This window comes from Aspergillus fischeri, genomic scaffold, assembly GCF_000149645.3.
Source record: "Aspergillus fischeri NRRL 181 1099437636264 genomic scaffold, whole genome shotgun sequence".
Lineage (NCBI taxonomy): Eukaryota > Fungi > Ascomycota > Eurotiomycetes > Eurotiales > Aspergillaceae > Aspergillus > Aspergillus fischeri.
Window position 1 is genome coordinate 62,410 of NW_001509762.1, and position 27,144 is coordinate 89,553.

Sequence of the window (27,144 nt, forward strand, 5' to 3'; positions counted from 1 at the left end):
AACCGCCGGGCTTTCTTGAACAACAAACTGCGCGAACGGCGGCTTCACCTTACCTCGCGCGTGGATGGTTGAACCGGATAATTTCCGCGAGATCGTCGATCAGATCGATCGTTATCCGATCATGGGGAAACTAGTACGGAGACGAGGGAGCCATGACGCCGCTCAGTTACAACACCATGCCAAAGTCTTACTGGCAGAGTCACCGCTTATTATGCTCGAAGAGTTCCTCGCAGTAGAAGAGGCGACTATCACCGTCATGCCGCTGACGCCTTCTCGGCCAGACTACTGGAGTATGGTGGCAGTGATGCGTTTCAACCATGCGGATGGATCGCTCCATATAATGGGATGGTGGCGGGCACTGCCAACTCCGGCGTGGTGTAGGAGGATCAAATGAAAGATTCTGCGTAAAATAAGCTCATGCGACAGTGCGAAGGGGTGGCCAGGCTAATTGGCGCCACTGCGCCAATTCGGGTAGATGTGCGACGGTTCCGGTTGGGATCCGACTTCGCTCTGTTCGATATCACTATGCAGCCAGTAAGCCTTGCTTTTACCTTCCTGCCTGCAGTTATACTGAACGGTTTTAGAATATGACCGGTCCAGGACTGCCAGGACGGGAGGATCAGGCCAGCTTGACTGCCTTGGCAGCAGCAGCTATGGGCTGGGACTACGACACGTTGTTGCAACATATCCTAGAGGGTGCTCAACCCCTGAGTCGGTTCCATAACTACCGTAGTCCATTCTAGCGTCACAGCACTGACTATACGATAGCGGAGATTATCGCTTATACTCATAGGCGTCCTCTCTGTCAAGTCGTACTCTATATCCCAACACCACAACATAAGCAGACATGACGCTACGTTTCGAGCCTTTAAAATAAAGTTGACTGTCTCCAAAAGTAGATTAAATTTATTCGTTTGCTAACCCTTGCGTAAGACCATCAATTGGCAAGAAATTCCACAAATACTCGTCCTCCGGCGCAACTTCAAAGTCAAACCGGATGAGATCCTCCTTGTAGGGGAACATGTACGTGCTGGTTACCCTATCTCTTGGTCAGCGTCGCCCGAACACATCGGCTGCCATTACTAGATGCACACACCAATGATGCTCTTTGCTGGACTGGTATGCTTCCAAAGCTTCCCGGTTCTCATGGAAGCTCAACAGTGCAATCTCAAACCCTTTGCTTCTCTCGATCGGATCAGTAATTGACGGCCCACCAACAACCAGCCGGTGACCCTTGACACAGTCGAGGTCCTTGAGTTTCTTGAGTTCGCGGACAAAGGTATCCTTGTGCTCCTGTGTCACTTCTGGACGGAACTTGAACAGGACTGGATTATATGAGTACGATTATTGATTGATGCACTGGAATTATACTAACCCATATGTATGATCGTCATTGTAGCGAGAATGTATGACCCTCAGTTGGGTCAATTCGGATGGAAGCGTTGGTTGCGGGAGGAGATGAAAAAGTACGGGTGACTCACTAAAATCAGTGGTTTATTCCCATCTCGGTCACTCTCCGCCTTATCCTCGGTCCCAATGTCCGCCCTCCAGATATGACCGCCTTGACCAGGAATAATGCTACAGATATGATGAGCTCCAAGGTAACACTCCCAGTAGCCTCGTGAACGTAACGGCTGATATTAAAATATCACCTTGTCAAAAGCTTCATGCAACCCTCGCGCTTGTAGCCAGGTCTCTAATGCCTGCATATCGCCCCGATTGGCTCTGTGGCCACTTCGTTCACCTAATGAATCCGTGATTTCCTCCATCCCAGAGAATACTCTCTGAACGTCCTTCGTCTCCCGATATCTCTCGCTGACCTTTTTCTGATGGCTGGGGATATCGCCCCAGGAGTGTGTCTTAATGAAGCTCATATAACCGTCAATATCCGTCGACGCCCCCTCTAGACACAACACACCAGGCTTGCCGGCCAGCACGAAGCCGGTCAGAGAGTAGTCAGGGGCGTGATTAACAAGATCGTTGCGCTTTTCTCGAGTTGATAGAGACGGGAAATAGAACCAGACTCGCACGATCGGCCCGGAACTGTTCTTGGTAGTTTCAGATTTTGAAGCCCGCTGAGCCTCCAAGAAGCGCAGCGCTTCATCCTGAACGTATTCAAAAGCTTCGAACAGGTCATCTAGGGGCATTGCAGCGGCCAGCGTAGCCAGCTCGGCTTTGGACATCCAGTCTGGTTGCCGTAGTGAATAACTCAATGATGGCGGCTGTGCTATATCTGGACCATCACATTGGACTGGGATTGATATGTTGACTTGTATTGATTTTTCTCCCCCCGCAATCGGCAAACAGACTGCAAGGTGTAACGTTGAAGGAATCCTGGAGGGCGCTGCAGATGGGTTCTCGCACCAGTTGCGGAGCTTTTCAATGCATTCAGTGGTGGACGCAGGTATGTCGATCTCTCCAGGTGACGGGAACATGGCTGTCAGGAGGTCAATTATGGATAATTGAGACTCCATCAGGTCTGGTGGTAGCAGTGTCAATTCTTTTTGTGCCATTTGAGGACATCAAACCGCGGATCGTGTGGGTAGCTCTTTTGACGTGCAGCTGCAAAAGGTCCTGGCTTTTAATAGCCGTGATTGATTGGCTAGGTCAATATTCTAGGATGTGCATAAGGTACTATGTTTGGATCTACTCTGCAAAGAGCAAAAATATTACCCCTGGCGCACTTATTACTGGAAAACACTAAACTCGAAATAGGTTTAACACGTGACCATTTAGGGAAGAAAAATAGTGCTGTTAGCCAGTTGGATGGATAAGGGTTGATCCACCAATGCAGAAAAATGCAGATCCATGAAACATGTACTTTTGTTTGATGCATATCATCCTCCTTTTCTGCTTCTCATAATATAGGTCTTGTGATCTTATATGTGCCTTAATTTACTCTTAATAGAGGTGAAAAAGATTGCAAGCATCGTTCACTAGCTACTATCCACCCGTGGCAGTCTATAGTACATGACAATTCACACAGAATTAAGCAGGAGGAAGAGCATTCTTTCCCAACTGCGACCCATGCGCTTGTGTCCAAACCCACTCGCTCACAGCGCTAACGTAAGTTCCATTCTGAAAGTACAGATGGAGATCCGGCCCGTTATTGGCGAAACTGCCCCAGCTGATAATAGCGACCTCCGAGCCCTGGATGACTGGGGTGATGGTTCGCGTGTCGTGATAACCCTTGCCGTGGTCCCAGCAGACCTGCCAAATAGTGTTGTCCGAGTTGACAAAATAGATACGCATGTAGATGGAACTGTTGCCGGCTCCAAAGCTGGTGGCTGCAATGGCCGTACGTGGAGGTGCCTTGTCAAAGATGGTGTGGAGGTTCGGGTACCAGCCTTTGCGCGGGTCGTAGGCTCTTTGGACGAGTTTGAGGTCGTCAGTTTGGAACCAGATCCTGTGTGTGTCCTTTATTAGCAAGTGTTCCCGGATTCAAGGTTTGCATATGGCGGTGCCGTACCGGATGCTTGGGCCATTGTAGTCAGTATAGCGGAAGGAGGGTGGCTCCGATACCAGTGCCGGGGAGCGCACCTCCCAGGTTGGTGCCCTCCTTCCAGCCGTCGCCTAAGTCGCAGGATAGTAAAAGACATCAACGGACTTACGATTCGACGCACCGTTCCACATATACTCCTGGATTGTGTTATCTGACTTCTGGGCGTAGATCCGCAATTGCAATGCATCTGTTCCCGCCAGGAACACGGCAGCAATGCGAGAGTAGGGTGCAACTTGGAACTTTGCACCGCCCAGCCCGCCGTTGTACCATCCGCTTCCGGAGTCGTAGGCAAACTCCTGGAGGGTGTTTCCTTCAGTGAGGGTGTAGACACGGATCTCCATATAGTCAGTCCGGGGCAGAGCCAATGGGCAGATAATGACATACGTTGTTCAGCTCCTTGGAAGTGGCGGCCACAGGGCTGCCGAGCTTAGCCTTGCCGATGACATTATTTTCGGTGCCGTTGGCCCAGCTACCCTCGTAGAGACTCTCGCGAATACTGCCATAGACATCCTGGAAGTAAAAACGGAGACGGTTAATTGAATTGACCGCGGCAATCCCGGTGCCTATATTTGTCAGGTCGAAACAGGGGTGAAAGGAGCATTTCATCCAACTTACGGAAGAGGACTTGCTGTGCTCCAGTGGTAGACATTGTTCGGGAACTTGGGGTATCTTTTCAGGTCCTATGGCTGTTGAGTAGTGCTCAAGGTTATGATTGTAGCTTGATGTGCGGACCGGTCACGACCTTTTATACAGAAACAGAGGCAATAAGGAGAGGGGAAAAGGTGGTGAATGACTTATTTGCCCGTGAAGCAAAATCCCTCTGCGCTTCGACTTTGCTTTGTCATAATGTGCAATCTACCCAAGTATTGTGGTTTGAGACCAGTGAGCTGTGTTTTTCATGCATTTGTGGCTTAAGAAGCGCTTGTAATGCATGTACATTTGTGTGCTGAGATATCATTGGGCCAGTTGATCCAACGTCTGGTTTACACTGCAATGGCTGGCTGGTATTATTATGCTGGGTGAATGTAACTAAAACAGGGTATTACGGCGTGCTCCTTCCAAATAGTCTTCTTCAGACGTCAAATATGACAAATAGTACTAGAACTCAACCACAACCTAACGATCTCGGCCATTCCGGTCTTACAATCACCAAATGAGGAATCATCTGCAGGCTTGTCTAGCTGTGATATACAGCTGTCTGCGCTGGTGTAGAGGACTTTCTACTTTAGCTAAGGGCTGCATACAAGGCTAGTTTGCTGATAGGTGCTTCAGATCATAATAACTCGAACTTCCCCTCAGTTGTATGCTAGGCTAGGACACATCATATGAGGTCTATTATTTGTGCTTCATTGCTGAGATACGTATATGTGAATGTGAGTTACATGCTTGCTGCTACTATCATTACAGATCAGGATAGTCGCACATGTGTTGATTGATTATTAAATTGAATTTAGTATCTGATGATGTAGCTTGCATCTTGACCAATGCAACATGGAAGCCATTATGGCCTGGAGCATGTAGCTAGATGGTTGTTCCAGGTATGTCCACAATCAAAGTACTTTGCAACTTTTGCTGCAACACATTGATATCCTGGCCCTTTCAGCTCGCCGGTTCAGCCTAACCACACTAAGGTCTAACCAGATCAAGGTCTGAGTAGCGAGGCACCTAAAAGCCAATGTCTTGCTCCCCCCTTCCCCTCATGTCCAGCTCGACTCCCGTCTAAGCAGATTGTAGGGATGGTCTCAGAAGCTGATATCAAGACACGATCGTGATACTCATCCTAGCAGTTAGATTGGTAGTCGTGTAACTCGCAAATCTAATGCACCTGAAGGGTACCGTCGACCCGACCCTTTGTGGCTGGCTGATCTCCAAGACCCACTAGTCTAGACAGTTGAGAAATGCAGTACGGAGTACTCCGTACTACTGGGAACTAATTAGATACCTTTCTACCCCAGACCGCTACTCAAACTATATCTCAGAACCAATAGTATGCTAGAGACTACAACTCCTCGAACGCCTATATCACCCCTTGTCGATCAACATAGTCGTCAGTGGTCACCACTACTTATACTGTAGTGCATTTTTGAATTCTCTTGGTAATGAATACACCGTCGTAATGCACATAGATGTGGCTGGCTGGGAATATCATAGATACCTTAGCTTGCATCAATTAACCCTCACCCCATCACTGACAATTATTCACCTCAAGAAGTTGCCACTTAGTGGTACTTAGTCAGATGCAAGCATGTCAAATGATCTGTAATAATAGAGGGTGGTATTGACGTCATCATCATAAGCCAGAATAGTTTCTTGCAGATCACTCTGATGGAGAGACGTTTGAGATCAAATATAGCTGCGGGAAACCCATACCGTACTCTGATCAATGGGTAAAGAATAATACACAGAGTAGGTTAATTTCAGCATGAAGTGATTTAGGCACACATGTTGATCCTCAGCTAGCCTCTGCATGATTTTGAGGTAGGCACAGGGCCACTGATCTGCATTATTAGCGAACTGGGTGGTCCTAGTCCACACTGGATTGCCTATGTTTCAAATTCACAGTATCGCTGCAGACATCAGCACAGGACCAAAACTCAGATGCTACTCTAGAGTTGGATCGAAGAGTAGTCCTGGATATCATAGCGCTACAAATGTATAAGAATGGCTCTTCTAAGGCCCCAGGTCATATGCACCTAATGTGGGTTAGGCATGTTCAACCCATATCCGTGCGGGTTGGATTGGGTCATGACACCATCCAGAATGCTGCTGATTGGCAGGGGTGACTTGTAGAATACAATCGATAACAATATGAAACTAGTAAATGATTCTCTGGCTATTCAACATGGATCGAAGTATAGCTCCCATCAACTCTCCTCGACAGTATCGCGATAGAGATACTCCACGAACTGGCCCGGGACTTGGCCACCAACCATTTCGTTCTCCTCCGCGAAGGTCCTGATCTCGGCTTCCTCGCTGTCCGTCAGTGAAATCTGGAGAGCAGCCCAGTTTTCCTCCAAGTACTCGACCCTTCTCGTCCCTGGAATGGCGAAAATATCGTTCCCTTGTTTCAGCAGCCAGGCCAGTGCCAGCTGCGATACAGTACATCCCTTCTTCTCAGCCAGCGCCGCGAACTGACTGGCAACCTTGACATTACGCTCGCGATTCTCTTCTAAGAACTTGGGTATGACTTTTGGTCGCTTATCTTCACTATTGCCGACTGGTTCACCCCTGCTGAAAGTGGACGTTATGACCCCGCGTCCAAGGGGACAGGAAGCCACCAGCGTCACCCCCAGTTCTCGACAGGTTGCCAAGAGGTTTGTGCCACTTGGGCCCTCGATATCGCGTGAGAAGACGCAATACTCGGTTTGGACAGCCACAACATTGGCGATCTTGCATGCGCGCCGGAGGGTTGCGGAAGACACCGATGACACGCCAATGTGCTTGATCTTGCCTTCTCTGTTACTGAATGAGTGCATAGACCTTTAACGTTATTGAATTGTGCCTTACGCCTGAAGCTCTGCCATGGCTCTCATAGTCTCCTCGATGGGAGTCTGAGGGTTGGGACTGTGCAAATAGTCTAAGGCAGTAATTAGCAATACTGGCCTCTGTCAGTAGGCGGGGTTAAGGTGCTAACAAAGGTCAATTGAATCGACCCCCAATCTTTTGAGGCTCGCATCACAAGCTTTCTTGCAATATTCGGCAGAGCTGTTGATCTCGTGGGGTTTTCCTCCCTGAACAAAGCCGAACTTAGTCGCGAGAAAGATCTGGTCACGCTTTCCAGTCCGTCGGAACCATTTGCCCAAGAGCTCCTCATTGTCCCCATAGAGACTGTATAGGTAGAGTTAATCAGCAATTAGAGGCTATCTCATTGACTGTGCTTGAAGACGTACTCGGATGTATCCCAAAATGTCTCTCCCAGCTCGACGGCACGATCGAGGACCTTGAATCGTTCTTCGTCACTGGGAATGGAGCCATAGACCCAGAAGGACATTCCCATCAGACCGAGTCCCAGGGCCGGAACAGTTGGACCGTTTTTGCCCAGCTGGCGGTTGACAACCGTATTGGAATACATAGCAAGGAGCGATAAGTGATGTTGTATATATATGCTGACGAAATGAAACTGGATTGATCTGTTTCGAATGTTGGCAAGGTCGACCAAGTCGGAATCATGCTGGATACTTATAGCTACCGTCCCTAGGCGGATCATGGAGAACCGTCCAGTTTCTTCCCACAAGGACCGTACTGCCTCCCAAGTCCTGAGCCATCAAGCGCAGGCTCGCTAATAGCTGCTTTGAGTATAGGGAGGTTGAACAGCCAATCGGAGTACAACATTGCCGAGTGAGCCTATTGCCTTAAATGACCAACCAGATTAAGGACAGAGCGAAAGGCTTTCCTATTATAATCTTCCAGGAATGGCCGTAACTGCCAGTCTGCGATAGTATCCCGGGCACCCTTTCGGGATGGGCCTTGAAATTATGATTAGGGATGTCCAATCAAGTGTAAGAACAGCCGAGTAAGCCAATCAAAACCGTGCAGAAAGCTCCAATGGGGACCCCACAGGCGGCAATTAGCGAGTGGGGCTAGACTGGCTGTGGGGTGGATATGGGTTAATCCACATGGGGTTCAACCCAACCCATATGGGTTTAGGGAAACCTATGATATTAGTTATCCACCTCCTAATCTATATGGGTTAGATTATAGATAACCTCTTTTACCTATAATTAGCATATAATTTCAAACTATACTACTTCTAGTAGGTGGAATAATCTCCTATTAAGAGAATATTATGGATAAACCACAGAACCTATATACCCACTAAATTCTGCCAGTCACGTGTACCCAAATGGTTTATCCACACCCATGTGGGTTGGATCAGGGCCAACCCTTATCCAACCCATAGCGTGGATTGGGTGGGTTGGGTGTGGATCTGTGGATTGGGTAAGCCAGTCTAAGTGGGGCCCTCGGCTACCTAAAGGAGTTCATGATCTCGTCTCACATCAGCTTAGGCCCTCTTTTCCCTGTAGATGTGAGCGTGCACTGTGGTTTAGCAATCAAATTGACAATAGGAGTGATTGCTTGGCGCATGGGTAAAAGAAGAGTCAGGACCGGCTGCCAGACATGCCGGTAAGTCTTTGCCGAAACCATGCCTGCGTGTTGCTGAGGTCTTTCTAGGATTCGCAAGGTCAAATGTGATGAGGCCTATCCGGCGTGCCGTCGGTGTCTTTCGACGGGCCGCACCTGTGATGGATATGGCATCTGGGGTGGCGGAAACTCCAACAGGCCTACGAAACCTTCCGCTGTCGCTGTGAACTCTGCGCTTGTCGTCAGACCAATGCCAGATTTCCGACTGTCTACGAGGACCACCAATGAAGAGAGCCGCTATCTTCAGTGGTTCAAAGATCGTACTGGATCGAAAATGTCAGGCTCATTTTTCTCGGAATTCTGGAGCGGCTTTGTCATACAGGCCGGTATGAGCGAACCCGCAGTGCTGCACGCCATCCTTGCTCTGAGTTCGGTCCACAGGCAAGGAATTTTGAACGATGGTGGTGTCAAGGCAGGGGACGTGGAAACGATAACATTGACCCGGTATAGTAAGGCGATCAATTGCCTGCAGCCTCATTTCAAGGCAAAGGACCGGACTGCCTTTCGGATAGCTCTCATCGTCTGCATTCTGTTCATTGCGCTAGAGCTGCTTCGAGGCCATTTTGCATCGGCGGGAATCCACCTTCAACAGGGTTTAAACCTCCTGGAAGGGTCAGGTCTGTTGAAAAGAAGAGGCGACGTTCTTGTAGAGCAGAGTCAAGAGTATATTGATGACTGGATTGTGCAAGCACTATCGAGGTTGCACATTCAACTCGAGCTACTTAAGCAAGTCCACCGTGGCTCTTCTCTACGACTCCAGATCCCCTTCTTGGAATGCAAATCATCAGCATTCCCCTCTGTGAAAGAGGCGTGGTCTTGGCTTCACCATCTGATGGGAAAAGCTTTTCGCTTGAATGGAGAAGTTCGTGAACAATTCTGTACAGAGAGCGATCCCCCAGCAGAGCTGCTTCACCGTCAGCGATCCATCCATGAGAATCTTACCTGGTGGCTGAACACATACCAAAACACAGTCCAAGGAAGTATGCGGAAAGATCAGGCGCAAATCTACGGGCTGCTTCGCACATATCACACTATGATAACTATCATGACGGCAACCTGTCTTTATCCTGGCAATGAGATGGTCTTTGACCTGCATACAGACCAATTTCTGGAAATGATCACCATACTGGCACAGCTCTGGGAATTCCTCTCGATGTATTCTGCCTTCGGCTCTCGGCCGGCCCAGTTCTTCATGACCCGTTCGATTGGAGATCTGGGCTGGATTGCTCCACTATACTATATTGCCATCAAATGTCGCGTGCACCGGATTCGACTCCATGCTATCCGGCTGCTGGAAGGCAGCTTCCACAGAGAAGGCTTCTGGGATTCGCAGATCCTGGCATTCGTGGCGCGAAAGGTGATGGAGATTGAGGAGGTCGACTTTTATCTGCTTCTAGATTCGGTGGATGACTTTGAGCTGCATTGCCCTCCGGGCCAGGAAGATATACTGTTCCCGCCCCTGCCTGAGTCTTGCAGACTATCCGATGTGGAAGTGAGGCTGTTGGGCGATCCTGTCGGTACGGTTTCAATTCTTTGTAACCCGAGTCACCAGGGAACAGATCGCAAAATCTGTGTTGCAAGTTACGAGGTCGCATTCAACCGATGAAATGGAACTACACGTCAAATGGAGCTTTACCAGCGCCGTAGAAAAGCAAGGTCATAAGATCATTGGTGGATACGATTCTGGTGATACCGTAAGAGGCTCCATTGAGTAGGCACAGGTCAGTCCTGTTTAGAGAGCCCAGAGGAACCCGCCTGCCTTAGTCCTCACTGGCACAGCGTGACGAATTATCATGTTCATTGGTGGAATAACCTATGTTACATTGGAAGCATCACTGATGGAAGTCCCATTATGGTGATATCTTGGTGCTCGAATCTATCACATCGCCATCAATCGGCACAGCATCTGCCGGGACCAAAGTATAGGCTACTGACACAGTCACGGCCTCAGACCTTGGCAGGGGCACTGTCTCGTCGGCTCCATGACGAGAAACTCATAGAGCGGAACGTTCCTCTCTTCTTCGGTGGGATCCCATCATCCCCCTCCTTAGCCATCGGTGCTGGGCGCACCTTATCGTTCCGCTTCTTATAGAGCCACCAGCTGGACATGACAACCAGCGTGAGAGGCACTGTTATTGCAGCCCATAGCCACCATACCGATGTCGATTCAAACCCTGTGTTATCATCACCGCGACTGAAGCTCCCAACGTCTAGAATTGTCTGTAAAACAAAGATTAGAATACCATGATCCATTCCATCCTAGAATCTGTCTGAAGGCTACTCACCGCGATGAATGTCCCAGGTAGGAAGACCATAGTCAACGCAGCAATCGCATTCATGCTGGTACTATCTCGTTTCATACTAGCCGCCAATTGTATGTTACTGGCTGCATCCTGCTGCGTCACAAGGTTATACACCAGCGCCATCGTGCTATCCTTGCGGTTCTTGTAGTTGAGAAACCATATCTTTTGCTTCTGCATGGATTCAATAACATATGTGATCGAGTCGGACGCGCGCTCAAACATCCGAGCCGGGCTGCCCATGGCTTCATGCAAGCGAGCATGCGCCGTGCGGATGCCAGTTGCTGTGATAATGGCGACGTCGGCATTGCCCAGATGCGAATCCGCGTTTTGGGAGATGATTTGCAGCTCCTTTGTCAGTTCCCCTAGTTTGCGGCGGTCGTTGGTTTCAAGCCCCGCGAGATGGTCGTCGACCTTGTTGATCTGGGTCCACATGTATCGCCGGAATCGTTGCGCGTGATATTTCGAGGCCTCGAAGGATAATGTGGACAGGATGACGGCGAGGTCGAACGGATCGTCGAGCAGTATGCGTGTCCTTTGCTCTGCCGGTGCCGTTTTGATGGCGAGGTTGAAAATGTTCTGCAGGGCTTGGATATTCGAGTCTCCTTCCTTGTGGGATATGATATAGCTTGTGAGACGCAACGCCGCATCGTAGCGTACATATACTGATAAAGGTGCCCCTTGAAAATGCAAGTTCCAGCGGGGGTGTTGACAATAGAAGTCTGTGGATGTCAGCCAATTTCGACTCATTAAATGCAACAGATGTAACGGACCACAAGCCAATATGTTGCTATTGCTATCGGACGTCCACCGTGTTTGCGGCGCCCAGTAGTCTGGTCTCCCAAGCAAGTTCATAATGAATGACGGATCAGCGTTCAAGTACTTGAAAAGGTCCATCGTGTTGTCTTGAGTCATGGATATCCGACTCGCGAACGAAGTATGCTTCTCTGGAATGAGAGGTACGAAGCTATTGACTGTCAGTGAGCGAAGGGAACAGAGAGTCTAGAACGTACAATGCAAGTAGCCTTGAAGGTTTTGAATGTCCAAAGCGTGCAGTCGTGTCCGAAGGTTTTGGAATACTCTAACCTGCCCATCAGCTCTGTTGGCCTGGTGGAACAAGTGCTCCTACCCCAAGGAGTTGAGTCAATCCTCGAGAGTCGAGCGTATGCCATGCTTTGCAGTATCAGTAATTGATCAATGACTGTACGATGATCGTTCTGACTGACATGAGGTGTTCTCATTCACGTCCAGACACATGATATCGGTCTCGTCAGAAAAGTTCCCAGGATTTTTCAAATGCGTGTCATGCTGCACCGCTGGAAAGACATCCTGGAGGGACTGGAGATTACCAAGAGGATAATTGCTGCGGTCTAAACAGAAGTTAAAGTCGAGATCTTTCGCTTCCAAATCGCTTGCTTGGGCATGCCGAAAGATATCCTTCATCTCAATCGAATTCCTTCGAGGAAGCACCTTTGTCTGCGAGAATGACGCCTCCAACCGAGAGAAGTTGGCATCTTCATGGTCGGTGCTTATGGGCTGGTTATCGCCCATCTTGCTGTGGATCTGCAATCCTGTCTGTCTGAACAAGCTTAAATATTGTCCAGAAAGTGGGGATCTCCTCGTCTAGACTCCAGACTATATCTGCCGACATTGCGCAGAAACGGCTCATCTTCTTCCCACAAGGATGGGCCTCATCACTAGGCCAATGCGCTTGAGCTCGGCAGAGATTACTCTGTCCGGCCAATCTGACATGCGCCATTTGTCTGAATGATGCTGCAGGATACGCCACCAACTGAGAGATCGTCCTATCTGGCCCAGCTGCCTGTCAGCTGGTCATGCCAAGAGAGAACTAATGTCGTCCTGTTCTCGGCTTTGCGAGTTAGCCTCAGAGTAATAATCATCTTAGGAGACCATGTCTTCAAACTCCGGAGACATCGGATCAGCAGGGTGAAACGGTTGGATATATGGATTGACCCTAGAAATGCGCGAAAGTGAGCCATGGTTTTCAATCCGCAGCCGCCAGGAGGCGGAAAAATCGAATGGATATGGATATGGACACGTAGTAAGCACTAAGCCTGGTTGGAACGTAGCCCCGGTCTTGGTATCATTGTTCTTATTGCCCTTGTTTCTTTTCTTTTCTCGATCTCAGTCAGGAACTCCATATTTGTATCCTGGCCGCCACCAATCCCAGTTCTGCTGCCTTCCACGTGCCATGGCGACTGCAATTGACTATGATGCTCTTCTGGCGAGGTTCGATGACTTGGTTGCTCGAGAGATCATATATTATTCCCCGCCAACAACAGTACGGCTGAACAATGCGGGCTTTCCTGTGAGAAACTCCGGCATTAAATCGACATCCACTAACATTATATCAATCCCAGTTTGAGTTTCATATCAGTCCTTCACTCCGCACAAAGCCTGCTTCTATTGGTGACAATTTCCAGTCCAGTGATAGTGCATCACCCGAAGGCTTTGGACCAGGCAGTGATATTGCCAACGATGATCCAAACTTGCTGATCGCCATTATTAACCACACTCATCTGCTCGTAATCAACAAATTTTCTGTTTTCCGGCCACAGTTGCTCTTGTTGACATGCGACTCCTACCGGCGGCAGCATGAACCGCTCACCGTGGAAGACTTTGCGGCGATTCAAAGCGTCCTGAGCTCGTCTAAAGAACGTCAGCTTGTTATATACAACTGTGGGCCGATCGCAGGCGCAAGCAGGAACCATAAACATGTGCAGATTTTGCCGCGCCCTGCCCATCTATTTCCGGACGACCCGAACTTTGACCCTGAGGTGATTCCGTTTCAGTATGGTCTGCGGTATCTGGGTGGTCCAGATTTCGAAAATCCGGACTATCCCTCGAAACTCTCGGAATCCTACCAGGAACTGTTGGCAGAGGCGAAAGCAAGTCCTGCAAACTCGTCCGACTCCAACAATGAAGGGTACTTTCCACATAACGTCGCGTTGGTCCGAGAGTGGATCATTGTCATCCCCAGACGCAGTAACAATTTTGAGGACATCTCCGCCAATGCGGCCGGAATGATGGGCTCTGTTTGGCTAAAGAGTGAAGAAGAGTTGGATCGTTGGAAACAGGTCGGATCAACAAAAGCTCTGGCTGGTTTGGGATTTCCAAGAGAGTCCGAGAAGAAGAGCTAGCATGCATTAGAAGCATTGGTGCATCAATTTGAAGCTTGATTACACTCGTTAGACTGTCTGGCTAGAACACATACAGAATGTTCGCACCCGCGAGACCAACAGATCATTACAATATCTTCATAGCCGCCTCAGCCAGATGTACGGCCTCCAGTTCCTGATTCTTGATGACCGAAATCAAATAGTTCGTCCCATACTCCGACACAGCTCGAACAACGACATTCTCTCCATATCCACAGTCCTTTTCCGTAGATGCTGCTTCAGTGTATTCGGCAAAGCTCTCTTTGGTGACTGCATCCTCCTTGGACAGCAATACCCGGCTGGCTAGGTCTCTTGCCTCCTGGTAAGTCAGGAAGACTCCCTCGATATCGATATCGCGCACTCTGCTGCCCTCATCGGCGCTGTACTCAACATTGGCTTGTACTACGTAGTACAATGGCTTGGTGATGTGGCCTTCAATGACCTCGTCGATGAGCTTGTCGTCCTTCGGGGTCGTGATGATATGAACCCGGAATTCTGTTCCGTCGGGTGCGACAGCAAAGACGGCTAATCCAGATCGCTCGGGAAGGTCTCTGTTCTCAAATATCTCCGGCTTGGTCTCGTACGTGGTGAACCACTCCTTTTCGTAGCCCGCGTCAAACAGACAGCGGTATGCGGCAGCTTTGGCTGCCTGGAGCTTTGTGTAGGTGCCCGGGATTCGGACCTTTTCGACAACGTTGTTTGGATTTTTTTGAAGGTGGCTAGTTGTTAAAAGAATGTGGAACAGTTGTTCAGTAGTGGCGTTGGAGCCCATGATGGTAACGGTATGAGGGCGATATTGATGGTGGATTCAAATGTGTACGCAGATATTGCTATGTTGAATTGTCGATTAGTTCTCTCTAGGAGACCATTCGAACTGCTTTATATATTGCTATAGAACCTCCAGGATTCTTGCCTCTGGTCGTTTTTTATGTTATGGGGTGATGTGGCTTGACGATGGCATGTTAGGCGTGGCATGATGCTATTCCAACATGGTCGGGATTATTAGGATTATACCCAGATCATGACTTGGAAAATTCTAGACGCCACCAATGACTCTTCGGCAGAAAAGGCCGATAATAAAGTTATTCTGTATGTATTTTTGAAACACTTTTCCATTTCTCATTAGCAGAGCCGGGCAATTATGGTCATAGTTCAGTTTCCTTATGACCAACCCGGACCTGAGTTACCAAAGAAGAAGCCCATTTCACTACCTATGCTCCGGATGTCCTTCATCACCAGTCACAACCCAAGTCCGCGTCTCGCGGATGATCCCAGTTTGGCTGGATTGACTATCCGCATCCCATGCCGGAGACGCCGACACCGTGGTGAGATTCTGTCCTGATGCCACTGGGACCAGTTCATGATGCTCCTCCCGGCTATGGTTTGTCCCAGATCGGCCGTATGACCGCGACGATTGTCCCTTCCCAGTCGAATATTGATATTCCACCCCTTGAATGCGCAGACCATTGGACTTGAGCTGATTGAGGAAAGGCTTCAGTTGGCCCCAGCACGCCGTGACTATACTCGCGCATTGTACAACTTGCGATACAATCGTAGTGGGACAGTAGTCGTATGTAGGATCGGTGGAATGGCGTACGTCGCGGGAGAAGACGATTTCGATAATTGTCGCTATGATCACGCTGCATGCAGAGGTCAGTTATTGCCATTTCTCCAAAAGGGACCTGTGTAGTGCGAACAGGAGTCTTGATAGAAATATACTTGCAAACACGGCCTTTTTCTTCCACGTCGCCTGGATGCCGGCAATTAAGAGCAATGCTTGTGCAATGATCATACAGTCCGTAACAATATTCGACACAGAAAGGAAGTGATTCCAAGCGGCCTAGCCTGAGTCAGTGCTGAGTGGATGGAATACTGCTATTAAAAAGACAGTGTGGCTACCAAATTGAAGCATCGCCCATGCCAATAGTCCCATGGACGGGGCATACGACATTGAAAGACCGTACCAAGGACGCCAACCACTCCCAGGACCGCAATAAGCCCCTGCAGAACGGCTGCCTGGAAATGATCTTTATGCACCGGAGTCAAGCTGCGAATAAACGTCGAGAGCGATAGCTTGGAAAGGCAGAGGCTTGCGATATACAGGATGTAGGCGGCATATTGTGACTGGAGACAAGGTTAGCCGGACTCAAGACGGCAGATGCCGTCACAATCACATACTTTCATGACGTTGTCAAAATTCTGACTCGAGATTGTCGCGAAATGATAGCCATATCCGTGCGATACCGCTGTCGAGATGGCCGCAGATTGCGCAATGCAAAATGCCTGTGTTGAAACTGAGATAAGATCTTAATTCTCCTGGGTTTTACGTTCATAAACATACCAAAGATACGATTATCAGGTAGTCATCGCTGGTCAATCTGTGAAAGATCCAGAACTTCGTCCCCAATCGAATAAGGACGCTTAAACCGGCAACAACGACGAGAAACCAGTTGGTGACATTGACGGCAGGATCTCGGGTATCGGAGTTGGCGAATCGCCCCATATCTGCCAGTCATGCCCTGCAGGCAGTCGATCAAAGCCGGCTACTCAATAGCGCTTGTCGCCCACAATGGCATTCATGTCAGGAAAAAGGACAGGCAGTCTGGCATGGATGACATGATAAGAGATGAAAGCAGAAACGTCCTTGACATTTAACGTCGAAATCAATGCCAATCCTCAGCAGACCTCACCCGAGCCCACTTTGAGCTGATAGAAACATCGAAAGTTTGATTGTGACCAGGGAGGGACAGGGATCTCATCCTTGCCGTGCCATCCTCGTGTACGTTCTGCATTGGCGACGCATATTACGAAGAATAAATTTTCTCCGTTTCAGATCTCTGTCCTTAGGCCTCTTCACTTGACCTTATCCAAAGTTCTTGTCCCCTACACCCAGAAGCTATGTGAAGATGTCTCGCATGCATATACTACCACGAGCGTCGTGGGATCTACACGTACAGCCCTCAAGGCGAATCCCAGGCACAAGCACAGCATACACACGGAATTCCGTCAACTGCTCTTGGTGAAACACGCACGGCACAGATCCTGGCTCGTGCATTATGAGCATGCGACCATCGGAGACAAAAATTTTCTCATCCTTGCAAAGATACGGAGGAAGGTTACATTGTTGGCCGGACCCTTTTCGCGCCAAGAGACGTCACGTAATAGGAGTGGACTCCAGACGGTGGATTGACCGTGGTCTAACTGGTTTCAGCACCCGACGCCGATTGATAGAAGGACTAGTTTCAAGAGTAAACGGTCTAGCGAAGTCTATCCAGCGATCAGGATTAAATGGTGCCTTGGCTCGGGTCGGTGGGCGGGACAAGAATTCGAGACCGAAGAAGCATATCCTCAGCCTTGTGATCAATCGAGTACTCGGCAGTCGGATATTTCAGCATCCAATTGTAGAAGCAGATAGGGTTTTATAATACCGGATTTGTGGTGGTATACCATCGTTGGACGTCAAAGGCATCAAGTGTGAACTCCTGGATCCTATCCCTGGGTTGTAACCCCCGTGAATGACCCGCAAGACAGGGGGATGACAGGGATCGTAAATTAGAAAGACACCATCGATATCGGCTTCAGTCGGGGTTACTTCCCACCCATAAGAAGGCCTCCCTTTGCGTTCAGGACTAGAACCTGAACGGAAGGTGTTTCGACGGTGGCCAGATTGGTCTGCGCAACTTGCGTTCTGTCTAGCAACCCACTTCTCCTCACTCCTAGACCTTAAAATGAAGCATTCCCGACATTCATGGTGACAATTTCCAGCAGCTCTTAAGTTCGATTGCTAATCCCCAGTTTCGTGATATCGCAAACATGGAGTCGCACCAACTCAAGCATCGCGCTGTCTCCGCAAACGAAGAGTTCCACAGCCATGATCGCGATGTCACCGATCTGGCGCGACTGGGGAAGAAATCAGTCCTGAAGGTAAATAAGCTGCTAGTCTTCAACTGTTTCTTAATCTGACCTTGTCTTAGCGAACATTCGGCATCCTATCCACACTCGGGTTCAGCTGCACAATTCTTGCGACATGGGAGGGATTGTTCAAGTATGATTCCTAACCCCTCGCGGACCTATCATGCAACTAATAAATTCTCCTTTATAGTACTTTGCTCATGCCTCTATCAAAGTTGGTAATGCAAACTAGATGACACGGGGTCGAAGCTAACAGCATTCAGTGGCGGTCCAGGAGGCGCAGTCTACGCCTTTATTTTCGCGTGGACAGGAACCGCATGCTGCTTTGTGGTAATATCTGAATTGGCCTCAATGTATGTTACACATCTTGCAATCCAAGGATTGGAATTATATACTGACAATCCTAAGGGCACCGACTTCTGGAGGCCAATACCATTGGTGCGCAATGCTTGCTCCGCCGCATCTCATGAAGTTCCTGAGTTACATGACTGGTAGGCATACAATCGAATCATCATTGACACTACTGACCTCATCATCATAGGATGGGTTACCGTCATCGGGTGGCAGGCCGCATTTGCCTCGGCCTCGTTTCTTGCAGGGACTCAGATCCAAGGCGCCGTCCGTCTCGGTCACGAACTTTACCAGGCGAAGCCCTGGCATGGAACCCTTATCATGTGGGCGGCAGTCCTGCTGGCGTTGGGAATCAACGTGGTCGGAGGCAAGTTGCTCCCCCGGCTTGAGACGGTCATCCTGGTGGTTCATCTGTTGGGCTTCTTTGCCATTCTCATCCCGATGACCTACATGGCCGACCATAAGTCCTCGCACGACGTATTCCTCGAATTTGTCAACAGTGGCGGATTTCCCACTCAGGGTCTCTCATGGTTTGTTGGAATGACAGGTTGCGTTTTCGCCTTTGCTGGTGGCGATGCTGCGGTGCACGTATGGACTCTTCAACCCTCTTGAGAAGATTGGATTATTGACCAGAACAGATGGCCGAGGAGGTGCGCAATGCATCTGTGGCAATCCCGAGGGCTATTCTCCTGTCGGTTCTCATTAATGGAGCGCTCGGATTCAGCATGTTGATTGCGGTACTGTTCTGTCTGGGTGATCTCGACGCTGCCCTGGCAACTCCCACTGGATATCCGTATATGGAGATTTTCCGCCAGGCTACCGATTCACTTGCGGGTGCCCTGGGAATGACCTCGATTTTATTGATTATTGGCGTCTGCTCGGTGATTGGAATGCTCGCCGCAACATCTCGTCAGTTCTGGTCTTTTGCGCGTGACCGGGCTGTGCCTGGATGGCGCATCTGGAGCAAGGTATATCCTCACCCCGTGGACCTCGAAGGACCATCACTGACATGCTGCCTCTTCAGGTCTCCCCTATCAATTGCCTCCCCACGTACTCCATCCTGCTCACAATGACCGTATGCTGTCTACTCGGCCTCATCAACATCGGCTCCAGCGTCGCCCTCAACGCCGTCGTCTCCATGGCCGTTTCTGGTCTCTATCTCTCCTACCTCATGGTCGGAAGTCTTCTTCTCTACCGGCGATGCACGGGCGCCATCTCGCAATACGACCATGGAGAAGACGGGGTCATCAATGTTCCCGGTGCCAAGTTGGCCTGGGGCCCGTTCCATGTGCCGGGGATTTGGGGCACTGCGGTCAACACCTACGCGGTGATTTACATGGTGATCGTCGTGTTCTTCAGTTTCTGGCCTTCTCAGATGTCAGTCAACAAAACGACGATGAACTTTAGTGTGGTTGGTACTGTGGGGACTATTCTGCTGGCACTTTTGTACTATGTGCTGCGGGCGAGGAAGGTGTATACGGGGCCTGTCATGGAGGTTTCGATCTGACGAGATAATGGGAACGTCACTTGAGTATGAGCATATTTCATAATATATACAAAATCCGTGAGACTAGACGTTATCTGGCCCTGGCTCATTCTGCTCGAAGAAGGCTCGGTTACATAGAGGACACAAAAAGTGACGCCCAAGGAACCACTGCTCCAGGCAGTGTGCGTGATACACGTGCCGACAGGACAACACGTGCATTAGATCTGTCCCATTTACATCTTCCAGACACATGGAACTGATATAGTTGTTAGTCGACGGTTGAGAAAGAGTGAGAAAATGATCAATATACCATGTGAAATGCGTTGAAGCGCGATCAGACAAGTCTTGCTCAATCTGAGTGTGTTCTATCCATTCGTCATACGGTTTCGTCGGACAGAGAGACTCGAGCTTCTGCAGCATTTCCGTGTCTGACTGATGCTTGGTTTCTTTTATGACAGTTGAGGCTGACGCACGAGCTGCATTTCGGCGGACTTGTATGAAAACCCCTCTGATAAGTCATTAGCTGATGTGCTTCCCTCTTCACCTCGGCACCGTTGACCCTTCAAAGGACTGGCAGATCGGGTCTCATACAGCATTGCAACAACGACAATAAGAAATGATCCGACACAGACCGCTATCACCGCTATTGGAGAATTTGATTGATTGTCCATCTTGGTGTCTGAAGATTTCTATCTGCATGTGTGGAGGCAGAACCACAGTCACGGCAAACGCGATAATAAATGACGGCAGACGCCTGTCCGGCCGTAATAAACACAGCCCATGTGGTCAACAGTCTGACCATCAGCCACCCATGGTTCTGTTTCATGAGCATCGGGTGAGCTCTGGCGTCTCATGTTCTCCTGTGGCAGTGTCACTCATGTGCTGCCATTTAGAGTGCGGTGGCTCCGTCTATCCTCGGGTAGCCCGTCCGTGGATCGCCATCTCATTGCTTCGGCCGCGTCAACGATGTAATCGATTGAAAATGCGGCTGTCTAGATTGTCATCGATCGACACAAAGTGGTGATCGGGAATATCCGAGCCATGAGAGATTTGCCCCACCACATCCCCATTCCCCAGAGCCCGAGCGCACGTGTGCCATTGTGGTTTCGAGATGAAGTATTTGCCTCCCGGCTGCATTCCTGAGGCCACGTTTGTTGTGAGCTTCACAGCCACTCTCAAGGGTTGACTGTTGAGCATGACTATGTGAAACAGTGTAAGCGGGCATTCCTGAAATGATTCTGAAAACGCATCTGGCCAGATATTCTTCGTACCGATGCAGTCGAGACATCCTTTCTTGCTATGTGTAATTCCGTTGGAATGATTACGACTACATTAATTTGCATGCGAGAGATAGTCTGTTCTTGGATAGTGCGCAGACTCTGAGGCTATAGACTTCTTACACCGAGTTTTGTATCGGAATATTGAATTGTAGAAGCGAAATCATACTGCTTTGTAAACACACGAAGCTCATTACTTGAGACAGCTCTGATAGGTTCTATATTAATAATCTTTCTTCCAATAGCACTATGCATCGCCACAAGCATTCATTCAATGAAGGCTGGTATGCTAGAGCTCCTCGGGAATGTGAGGTCAGGTCTATGTCTTGAATCAACCAAGCACTTCTCGATCTTGTTGCCAGACCAGGGGACCCGCCCCAATCCAGGATGGCAGGCCCAAAGGTGGCTGTCCTCGTTTCTCTTCCAGAGGCATAATGACGGCTTCTGTATTCTGCTATGTTAGGCTATCAATACTCGAAAATCGTGCAAATAACGCTCCCCTCGTGGCCGCAGGGGCAATTGGAATTCAATTCAATGGCGAATTCATGGTCCATACATTCTTAGAGTTTCCATTCCTCGTCTCGAATGGGCTTTATTGATCCCATCCAGTGGAATCAATCCACCCTGGCTCACTCTATCCCTTGCCTGACATGCGAATCTACACCCACCCGACCATGTGGTTTGCATACCTGGGCCAGCAACTGGGGACATCAATATGCAACTTCTAGAAATTGGTCTTAGCTATCAATACATTGATTGCTTTTAATTTGATCCCTTGACCCAGCAGAAGATACGAGTGGCCTTCGGTATGGGGCCGGTATGGGCATATTACTGCTACATGCCGGGTCTCTCGTATGCCTGGCGCGAAATACCGTAACTATATACGATGAATTATTGCATACCGGATATGATCGTGTCGCCCAGTTTGGCTAATGTAGTGTTACCGAGTTATTGACGAACCAATAACAGATATACAGACACTTCCAGCTAGTGACCGTGATAATCAACTCCAGGACCGCTTCTCATATTAGCTTCCTCATCACTGAATGACAGTGAGAATGTCATTCAAATCATGAATCACGGCAGTTGGCTGTAGATCAGGTACAGCAGCATCACTTCCAGCCCCGACAACCTCGATCCACCCAGATGGCATGCATACCACAACTCCTAGCACCAATCACGTCGAATGGGTTTCCACTGACCAGCCATAGGTCCGCCGTCTGTGAGGAGAGCGATTTTCCCATCTTCTGGGCAAGATGGGCATACACTGCTGAAGCAGGCTTGAACTGCCTCAACTCATCAACCGTGATGATCTCCTTGAACATGGCACTGTGAGGCGACAAGTCTGGGGAGTGGCGTACAGAGTTGGTGACCATCTCCTGTATCCCATTCGAAAAGACCACAGCAGTGATCTCCGAACGATTGGCCAGGTGGCCCAAAGTGGACTGAACGTCTGGTAGTTGATAGACTGTCTTAAGCTCTTAGAAGCTCGTCAATGGCGTCTTCTTCTAGCTTTTCACCATGCTCTGCTAGGGCATGGCGCAGGGACTTTCGAGTGATGTTTGAGAATGAGTCGTATTGTCCTGCTTTCGGAATTAATTTAGACTCTCAGGGGCATGTCATTGTCAATCGTACCCATTCTGTTGAGTCTCCAAGCGTATTCCAACTGGTATCGTTAACTACGGCCTAACTATCTAACAGACTAACATGCTTGTAGAGTTTATTATTTTATATGAAATATATGGCCATTATCATCAATTTAAAATATATCTAATATATCGATTCGATATCTAGGGGGTCGAATAAGCGTTGGTCAAAACTATTTGTTAACCGTCGTGCTTGTTGGGGGGTAAGTATATCTATATATTCTATATCTGGTTATCTACGCTGTACCAACCATGATGAAACGATCATTCCCCTCTATATCAGCAACAACATTATTATATCTGCACTGCCTAGAACCAATAGAATACCTCCACAGGCCACATAACTCAACAGAAACCGACAGTCAGCGAAACAATGTAATCAACCCTTAACCCTCAGCGCAACGCCGGCCTTCATGATTCGAACACCAACAAGGATGAAGCCAGCGACGCAGCCAGCAGCACCTCCATAAACCCACAGGCCCGTCCAATCCAGAGGTTCACTTTTCCCGAGTATGGCACCACCGCTTGGCCCACCAATCAACAGACCCAGTCCGCCAATCGCAAAGCCCTGTCCGATGCGCGTGCCAATCATAGACTTGTCCGCGGTTAGGACACGGAAGCACACAGGAGGGAGGGCGACGACGACACCGCTGAAGAAGCCAGTGACGATTGCCTCGACGATCATGCCAGCTGCATTGTGCACGCCGAGCATACAAAGGACGGTGACGCCCAGGAGGAGGGTGATGGGAGCCATGGTGTTGAAGACGCCGATGCGGTCCGACAGCGCGTTGGGGGCGATACGCCCCAGGACGGATCCGGCATTGAAAATGGCGGCCATGTAGAAGGCCAGCGAGGTGTCGGTGAAGCCGCGGCTCTCCGGGTAGAAGGAGATGTAGAAGATGAGGACTGCGTTGCCGATGAAGAGGATGACCATGCTCAGAGTGAAGACCATGAAGGGGACGTCGGTGAAGGCGGACCAGTCGACGACGGCGCGCGGCTTGGGCACGCGTATACGCATGCGCATGACGGCCAGCGGGAGGATGAAGGTGCCAAGGGAGATGAAGCCGAGGGTGCGGACGGCCCAGGGGAAGCCGATCGGGCCGAGTAGCCGGTAGAGTACGATAGGGTAGATGATGCCGCCGAGGGAGGAGCCCGATGAGGCGATGCCGACGGCGAGGCCCATGTGTGTGCTGAACCACGTTGGAAGCAGCGATACGGTAGGCGTGAAGAGCAGGCCGCCGCCGATGCCGATGCAAAAGGCCTGCGCCAGCAAGGCCTGCCAGTACTTGGTGCACAGGGAGAGCATCATGAGACCGAAGACGACCAGGAAGCTACCGGTGATGAGGAGCAGTCGGAGGTGGCCTCGATCGTAGATGGGGCCGGCAACGAGCCCGGTCAGCTGAAGGAGGAAGCATTGGATGGAACCTATCCAGGAGATATCGGAAGACGAGGCCTCAAAGAGCTCGCCGTTCTCGTAGTAGGTTTGGAAGACAGCAAACGTGTTGATCATGCCCCATGTGTTGAAGAAGAGAACGAAGCCGGCGGCAACCTGGCTCCATGCCATGAGTCCACCATTAGGAGGCGGAGGAGGTCCGCTAGGTGCAGCTGGTGTCACCAATTTCTCGTCGACCTCTTTGGGGCTATCGTTGTTGGGATCCATTGGTGGCCCCTCCTCTCTTGGCAGGTCGTGTCTGGGCTTCCCTTGGACGGCTGTTGGAGAAGCCATTTTTGATACTGCAGTAAAGAGAGACTAAAAGAGACTTGTCTAGCTCCATTCTCGCAAGAAATAGGGGCTTAAGTAGGGTGTTATAGGTTGATTGTGTTTTCCGCCGTGACGGACGAAAGGCCGTATATTGTCCGTATAGTTAACTAGTTAGTTAGTTAGTTAATTCACCAGAGCTGACAAATACGCTTCGCCCGTCACGGCGGAAATATGTATCTGACAACATCCAGTACAAACATCCTCGAAACATCGTCGCTACAGAACAAGAGCAGCACTCTAGTCGGCAGCAGCCATGGAAGGATCAGTTACGACAGAAGTACATCACCAAGAACCATCGGCCAAGCGCAGGAGGGTGCGCAAAGGGACGCGGTCATGTTGGGAATGCAAGCGGCGGAAGATCCGGTGCATCTTCTCAACCCCAGACGATGTCGCCTGCATCGGCTGCCAGCACCGGCGTGCTCCTTGCATCAGTCAGGACCTGCCCGAGGATCTGTCTCCGGCAAGAAAAGGCAGTCGGCATCTCAGCGAACGCATCGCCAAAGTCGAAGACTTCATCAAGGACTTTGTTGCTAGCAAACATGCTGCTGAAGGAGAGCTACCGCAACACAGGCACTCGGATCAACCAAAGTCTCGCTCAGAAGATTCAGCGCCCGTATCGATACAAGCTACACTCACGCGCAACTCGCAAAGTGTATCAGGTCGAACCAAAACCGAGACAACAGCGCTTCATCATCTATGGGCGGCCTTTCCAGCTGAAAATGATGCGAAGATCCTGCTCAGGGAGAGCCTGAGACCGTCGCTTTATACCCATTTCATTAACACCCAGCCACATAGTAAGCTGACGCTCGAGTCGCTTGCCGTGCCGCACCCGATAGCTCAACTTCCTGGTCCCAACACCCATCCGGTCATTCTGGCCAAACAAATGCTCATGTTCGCAATCACACTACAGAGTCCGTGTGGAGAAAAGGTTCGGGGTCTTTCTGAACCACAAAGCGTACTCATGAGCCGCTTGAAGACGGCTGCAACGACATGGATAACGACCAAGGAGGAGATGCACGGCACGGTCGAGAGCCTGATTTGCATCATCCTAGAGGGAGTCTTTGAGGTGAACTCTGGCAATCTTCGACGGGCTTGGGTTGTTTATCGCCGGGCAATGACAGTAGCCCAGTTGATGGGCCTGCACCGGTCCCCGATGCCACCCCTGAAACGCATCGAGCCAGAGCTGCGCGCAGACCCCGAGTTCTTGTGGTTCCGCATCGTGTATATGGACCGATACCTCAGCTTATTGCTTGGTCTCCCTCAGGGTACAACCGACAACAGCATGGGAGCCATATCGGCTCTGCAACATGAACCACCCCTCGGCAAATTCGAGCGACAACTCACCGTCATTGCGTCGTGCATCTTGGAACGCAGTGAAAGTGCATTCACCCCAGGCGCAATCATGACAACCCAATCCATCGATTCAGAGCTATTGAGGCTTTCACGGAGCATGCCCACCAGCTTTTGGCGGCCGGCAAATTTCCATAGCCTTACCCCTGGATCGCCGGAGAGCCTGTTGGAAACCGTACGCTTGTCAGCGCAGGTCTACTACTATGGCTTATTGATTCATCTCCATCTACCATATATGATGCATGGAATAGGCAGTCATATCGACCATGAGTACTCCAAGATCCCTTGCGTCAATGCCGGCCGGGAAATAATGACGCGCTTTATTGCTCACCGGACATTCAACCCCATGTCGTCCTGCTCGCGGCCCGTAGACTTTTTTGCACTCCTGGCGGCAATGACTCTCCTGCTTGCTCATCTCGAAGCTCATCATCATCGAGAAGCGACTAACATCCTTGCTCACCAACGCTTGAGTGACCGCGCCATACTAGAGCAAGCACTGGAGCGAATGGATGTCATCAGTAACATGAACAAGGACGTAATAACCGGGAAGAGTGCCAAACTGATCCGACGCCTACTCGACATCGAGGCGGACGCCGCTGACGGACGCAGCTACACCACCAGAAGCGTAATAAAAGATGACGACGAGGGACAAGAGGGTACTGGGAAGAAAAATGACGAGCTTCGCTTGCATATCCCGTACCTCGGCGTAGTCAAGATTGCCCTCCAGGATCCTATCTTTTGCGAGGTGTACGAACCGCACCGAATAACGCCAGTCGAGTTTTCACAGACGGGGCCAACACTCGCCGTATCCAACGATGCGCTCACGTCTCTCCCTCATTCGTCGTCCACGGAGGAACAACAGCCACTTAACCATCTGCACGACACGGCCCAAGGCTCACCCTTTCAGGGGACCCCGCCAGCATCAGACTGGCTGAACGCGCAGTTACATGAACAGCCCATTCTGCACGACTCTAGCCCTAGCCAAGACGACATCACTCTGCAACCGCATGCGGGGCTTCCTGCCATCACGGCTGGTGTTAATGACTGGACTTTCCAGGGGGTCGACATGGCCTTTTTTGATAGCTTGATGAGAGGAATGCCCGGCGTGGATACGGCCGAGTTAGAGCAGTAAAGAGCGGGTCAATGATTTGAACCTTGACTTTGATATGGTACCATGCCTCTTCATGCTTAGTGTTTATAGCTTTACTGCCTCTTAACAATTCTAAGTTAATAAAGC

General features: G+C 50.0%; 15 protein-coding genes across 15 annotated transcripts, besides 1 other annotated feature; 5 read left to right on the forward strand and 10 right to left on the reverse strand.

Moving 5' to 3' along the window:
* Positions 1-64: 64 nt before the first annotated feature.
* Positions 65-743, forward strand: NFIA_072210 (uncharacterized protein; the record flags this gene model as incomplete). Its single annotated transcript, XM_001259203.1, has 3 exons — positions 65-290; positions 434-534; positions 585-743. The coding sequence occupies 3 exons, from the start codon at positions 65-67 to the stop codon at positions 741-743; spliced, it is 486 nt and encodes a 161-aa protein (XP_001259204.1).
* A 163-nt stretch (positions 744-906) lies between these two features.
* Positions 907-1,394, reverse strand: NFIA_072220 (Dabb family protein; the record flags this gene model as incomplete). Its single annotated transcript, XM_001259204.1, has 3 exons — positions 907-1,039; positions 1,097-1,325; positions 1,376-1,394. 3 exons carry the CDS (start codon positions 1,392-1,394, stop codon positions 907-909), a joined length of 381 nt encoding a protein of 126 aa, XP_001259205.1.
* Positions 1,395-1,640: 246 nt separating this feature from the next.
* On the reverse strand, positions 1,641-2,513 carry NFIA_072230 (DUF1115 domain protein; the record flags this gene model as incomplete). The annotated part of the gene is made up of 1 exon (XM_001259205.1): positions 1,641-2,513. One exon carries the CDS (start codon positions 2,511-2,513, stop codon positions 1,641-1,643), a length of 873 nt encoding a protein of 290 aa, XP_001259206.1.
* A 475-nt stretch (positions 2,514-2,988) lies between these two features.
* Positions 2,989-4,151, reverse strand: fleA (fucose-specific lectin FleA; the record flags this gene model as incomplete). Its single annotated transcript, XM_001259206.1, has 5 exons — positions 2,989-3,406; positions 3,470-3,573; positions 3,624-3,812; positions 3,887-4,065; positions 4,118-4,151. 5 exons carry the CDS (start codon positions 4,149-4,151, stop codon positions 2,989-2,991), a joined length of 924 nt encoding a protein of 307 aa, XP_001259207.1.
* A 2,215-nt stretch (positions 4,152-6,366) lies between these two features.
* NFIA_072250 (putative aldo-keto reductase (AKR13)) lies at positions 6,367-7,574 on the reverse strand (the record flags this gene model as incomplete). The annotated part of the gene is made up of 4 exons (XM_001259207.1): positions 6,367-6,958; positions 7,010-7,079; positions 7,137-7,330; positions 7,393-7,574. 4 exons carry the CDS (start codon positions 7,572-7,574, stop codon positions 6,367-6,369), a joined length of 1,038 nt encoding a protein of 345 aa, XP_001259208.1.
* Positions 7,575-8,585: 1,011 nt separating this feature from the next.
* NFIA_072260 (uncharacterized protein) lies at positions 8,586-10,250 on the forward strand (the record flags this gene model as incomplete). Its single annotated transcript, XM_001259208.1, has 2 exons — positions 8,586-8,626; positions 8,675-10,250. The coding sequence occupies 2 exons, from the start codon at positions 8,586-8,588 to the stop codon at positions 10,248-10,250; spliced, it is 1,617 nt and encodes a 538-aa protein (XP_001259209.1).
* Positions 10,251-10,591: 341 nt separating this feature from the next.
* Positions 10,592-11,841, reverse strand: NFIA_072270 (uncharacterized protein; the record flags this gene model as incomplete). Its single annotated transcript, XM_001259209.1, has 3 exons — positions 10,592-10,864; positions 10,930-11,624; positions 11,718-11,841. The coding sequence occupies 3 exons, from the start codon at positions 11,839-11,841 to the stop codon at positions 10,592-10,594; spliced, it is 1,092 nt and encodes a 363-aa protein (XP_001259210.1).
* Positions 11,842-13,156: 1,315 nt separating this feature from the next.
* NFIA_072280 (putative phosphorylase) lies at positions 13,157-14,105 on the forward strand (the record flags this gene model as incomplete). The annotated part of the gene is made up of 2 exons (XM_001259210.1): positions 13,157-13,273; positions 13,326-14,105. 2 exons carry the CDS (start codon positions 13,157-13,159, stop codon positions 14,103-14,105), a joined length of 897 nt encoding a protein of 298 aa, XP_001259211.1.
* A 106-nt stretch (positions 14,106-14,211) lies between these two features.
* Positions 14,212-14,895, reverse strand: NFIA_072290 (uncharacterized protein; the record flags this gene model as incomplete). Its single annotated transcript, XM_001259211.1, has 1 exon — positions 14,212-14,895. One exon carries the CDS (start codon positions 14,893-14,895, stop codon positions 14,212-14,214), a length of 684 nt encoding a protein of 227 aa, XP_001259212.1.
* Positions 14,896-15,330: 435 nt separating this feature from the next.
* Positions 15,331-16,626, reverse strand: NFIA_072300 (uncharacterized protein; the record flags this gene model as incomplete). Its single annotated transcript, XM_001259212.1, has 4 exons — positions 15,331-15,752; positions 16,088-16,247; positions 16,302-16,406; positions 16,465-16,626. 4 exons carry the CDS (start codon positions 16,624-16,626, stop codon positions 15,331-15,333), a joined length of 849 nt encoding a protein of 282 aa, XP_001259213.1.
* A 1,310-nt stretch (positions 16,627-17,936) lies between these two features.
* Positions 17,937-19,893, forward strand: NFIA_072310 (putative GABA permease; the record flags this gene model as incomplete). The annotated part of the gene is made up of 7 exons (XM_001259213.1): positions 17,937-18,047; positions 18,098-18,168; positions 18,299-18,388; positions 18,444-18,526; positions 18,577-18,974; positions 19,025-19,354; positions 19,411-19,893. The coding sequence occupies 7 exons, from the start codon at positions 17,937-17,939 to the stop codon at positions 19,891-19,893; spliced, it is 1,566 nt and encodes a 521-aa protein (XP_001259214.1).
* Positions 19,894-19,956: 63 nt separating this feature from the next.
* NFIA_072320 (RING finger protein) lies at positions 19,957-20,292 on the reverse strand (the record flags this gene model as incomplete). Its single annotated transcript, XM_001259214.1, has 2 exons — positions 19,957-20,128; positions 20,183-20,292. 2 exons carry the CDS (start codon positions 20,290-20,292, stop codon positions 19,957-19,959), a joined length of 282 nt encoding a protein of 93 aa, XP_001259215.1.
* A 1,927-nt stretch (positions 20,293-22,219) lies between these two features.
* NFIA_072330 (haloacid dehalogenase, type II) lies at positions 22,220-22,525 on the reverse strand (the record flags this gene model as incomplete). Its single annotated transcript, XM_001259215.1, has 2 exons — positions 22,220-22,239; positions 22,309-22,525. The coding sequence occupies 2 exons, from the start codon at positions 22,523-22,525 to the stop codon at positions 22,220-22,222; spliced, it is 237 nt and encodes a 78-aa protein (XP_001259216.1).
* Positions 22,526-23,174: 649 nt separating this feature from the next.
* Positions 23,175-24,521, reverse strand: NFIA_072340 (uncharacterized protein; the record flags this gene model as incomplete). Its single annotated transcript, XM_001259216.1, has 1 exon — positions 23,175-24,521. One exon carries the CDS (start codon positions 24,519-24,521, stop codon positions 23,175-23,177), a length of 1,347 nt encoding a protein of 448 aa, XP_001259217.1.
* Positions 24,522-24,657: 136 nt separating this feature from the next.
* Positions 24,658-24,686: a microsatellite.
* A 124-nt stretch (positions 24,687-24,810) lies between these two features.
* On the forward strand, positions 24,811-27,039 carry NFIA_072350 (uncharacterized protein; the record flags this gene model as incomplete). Its single annotated transcript, XM_001259217.1, has 1 exon — positions 24,811-27,039. One exon carries the CDS (start codon positions 24,811-24,813, stop codon positions 27,037-27,039), a length of 2,229 nt encoding a protein of 742 aa, XP_001259218.1.
* Positions 27,040-27,144: the final 105 nt, after the last annotated feature.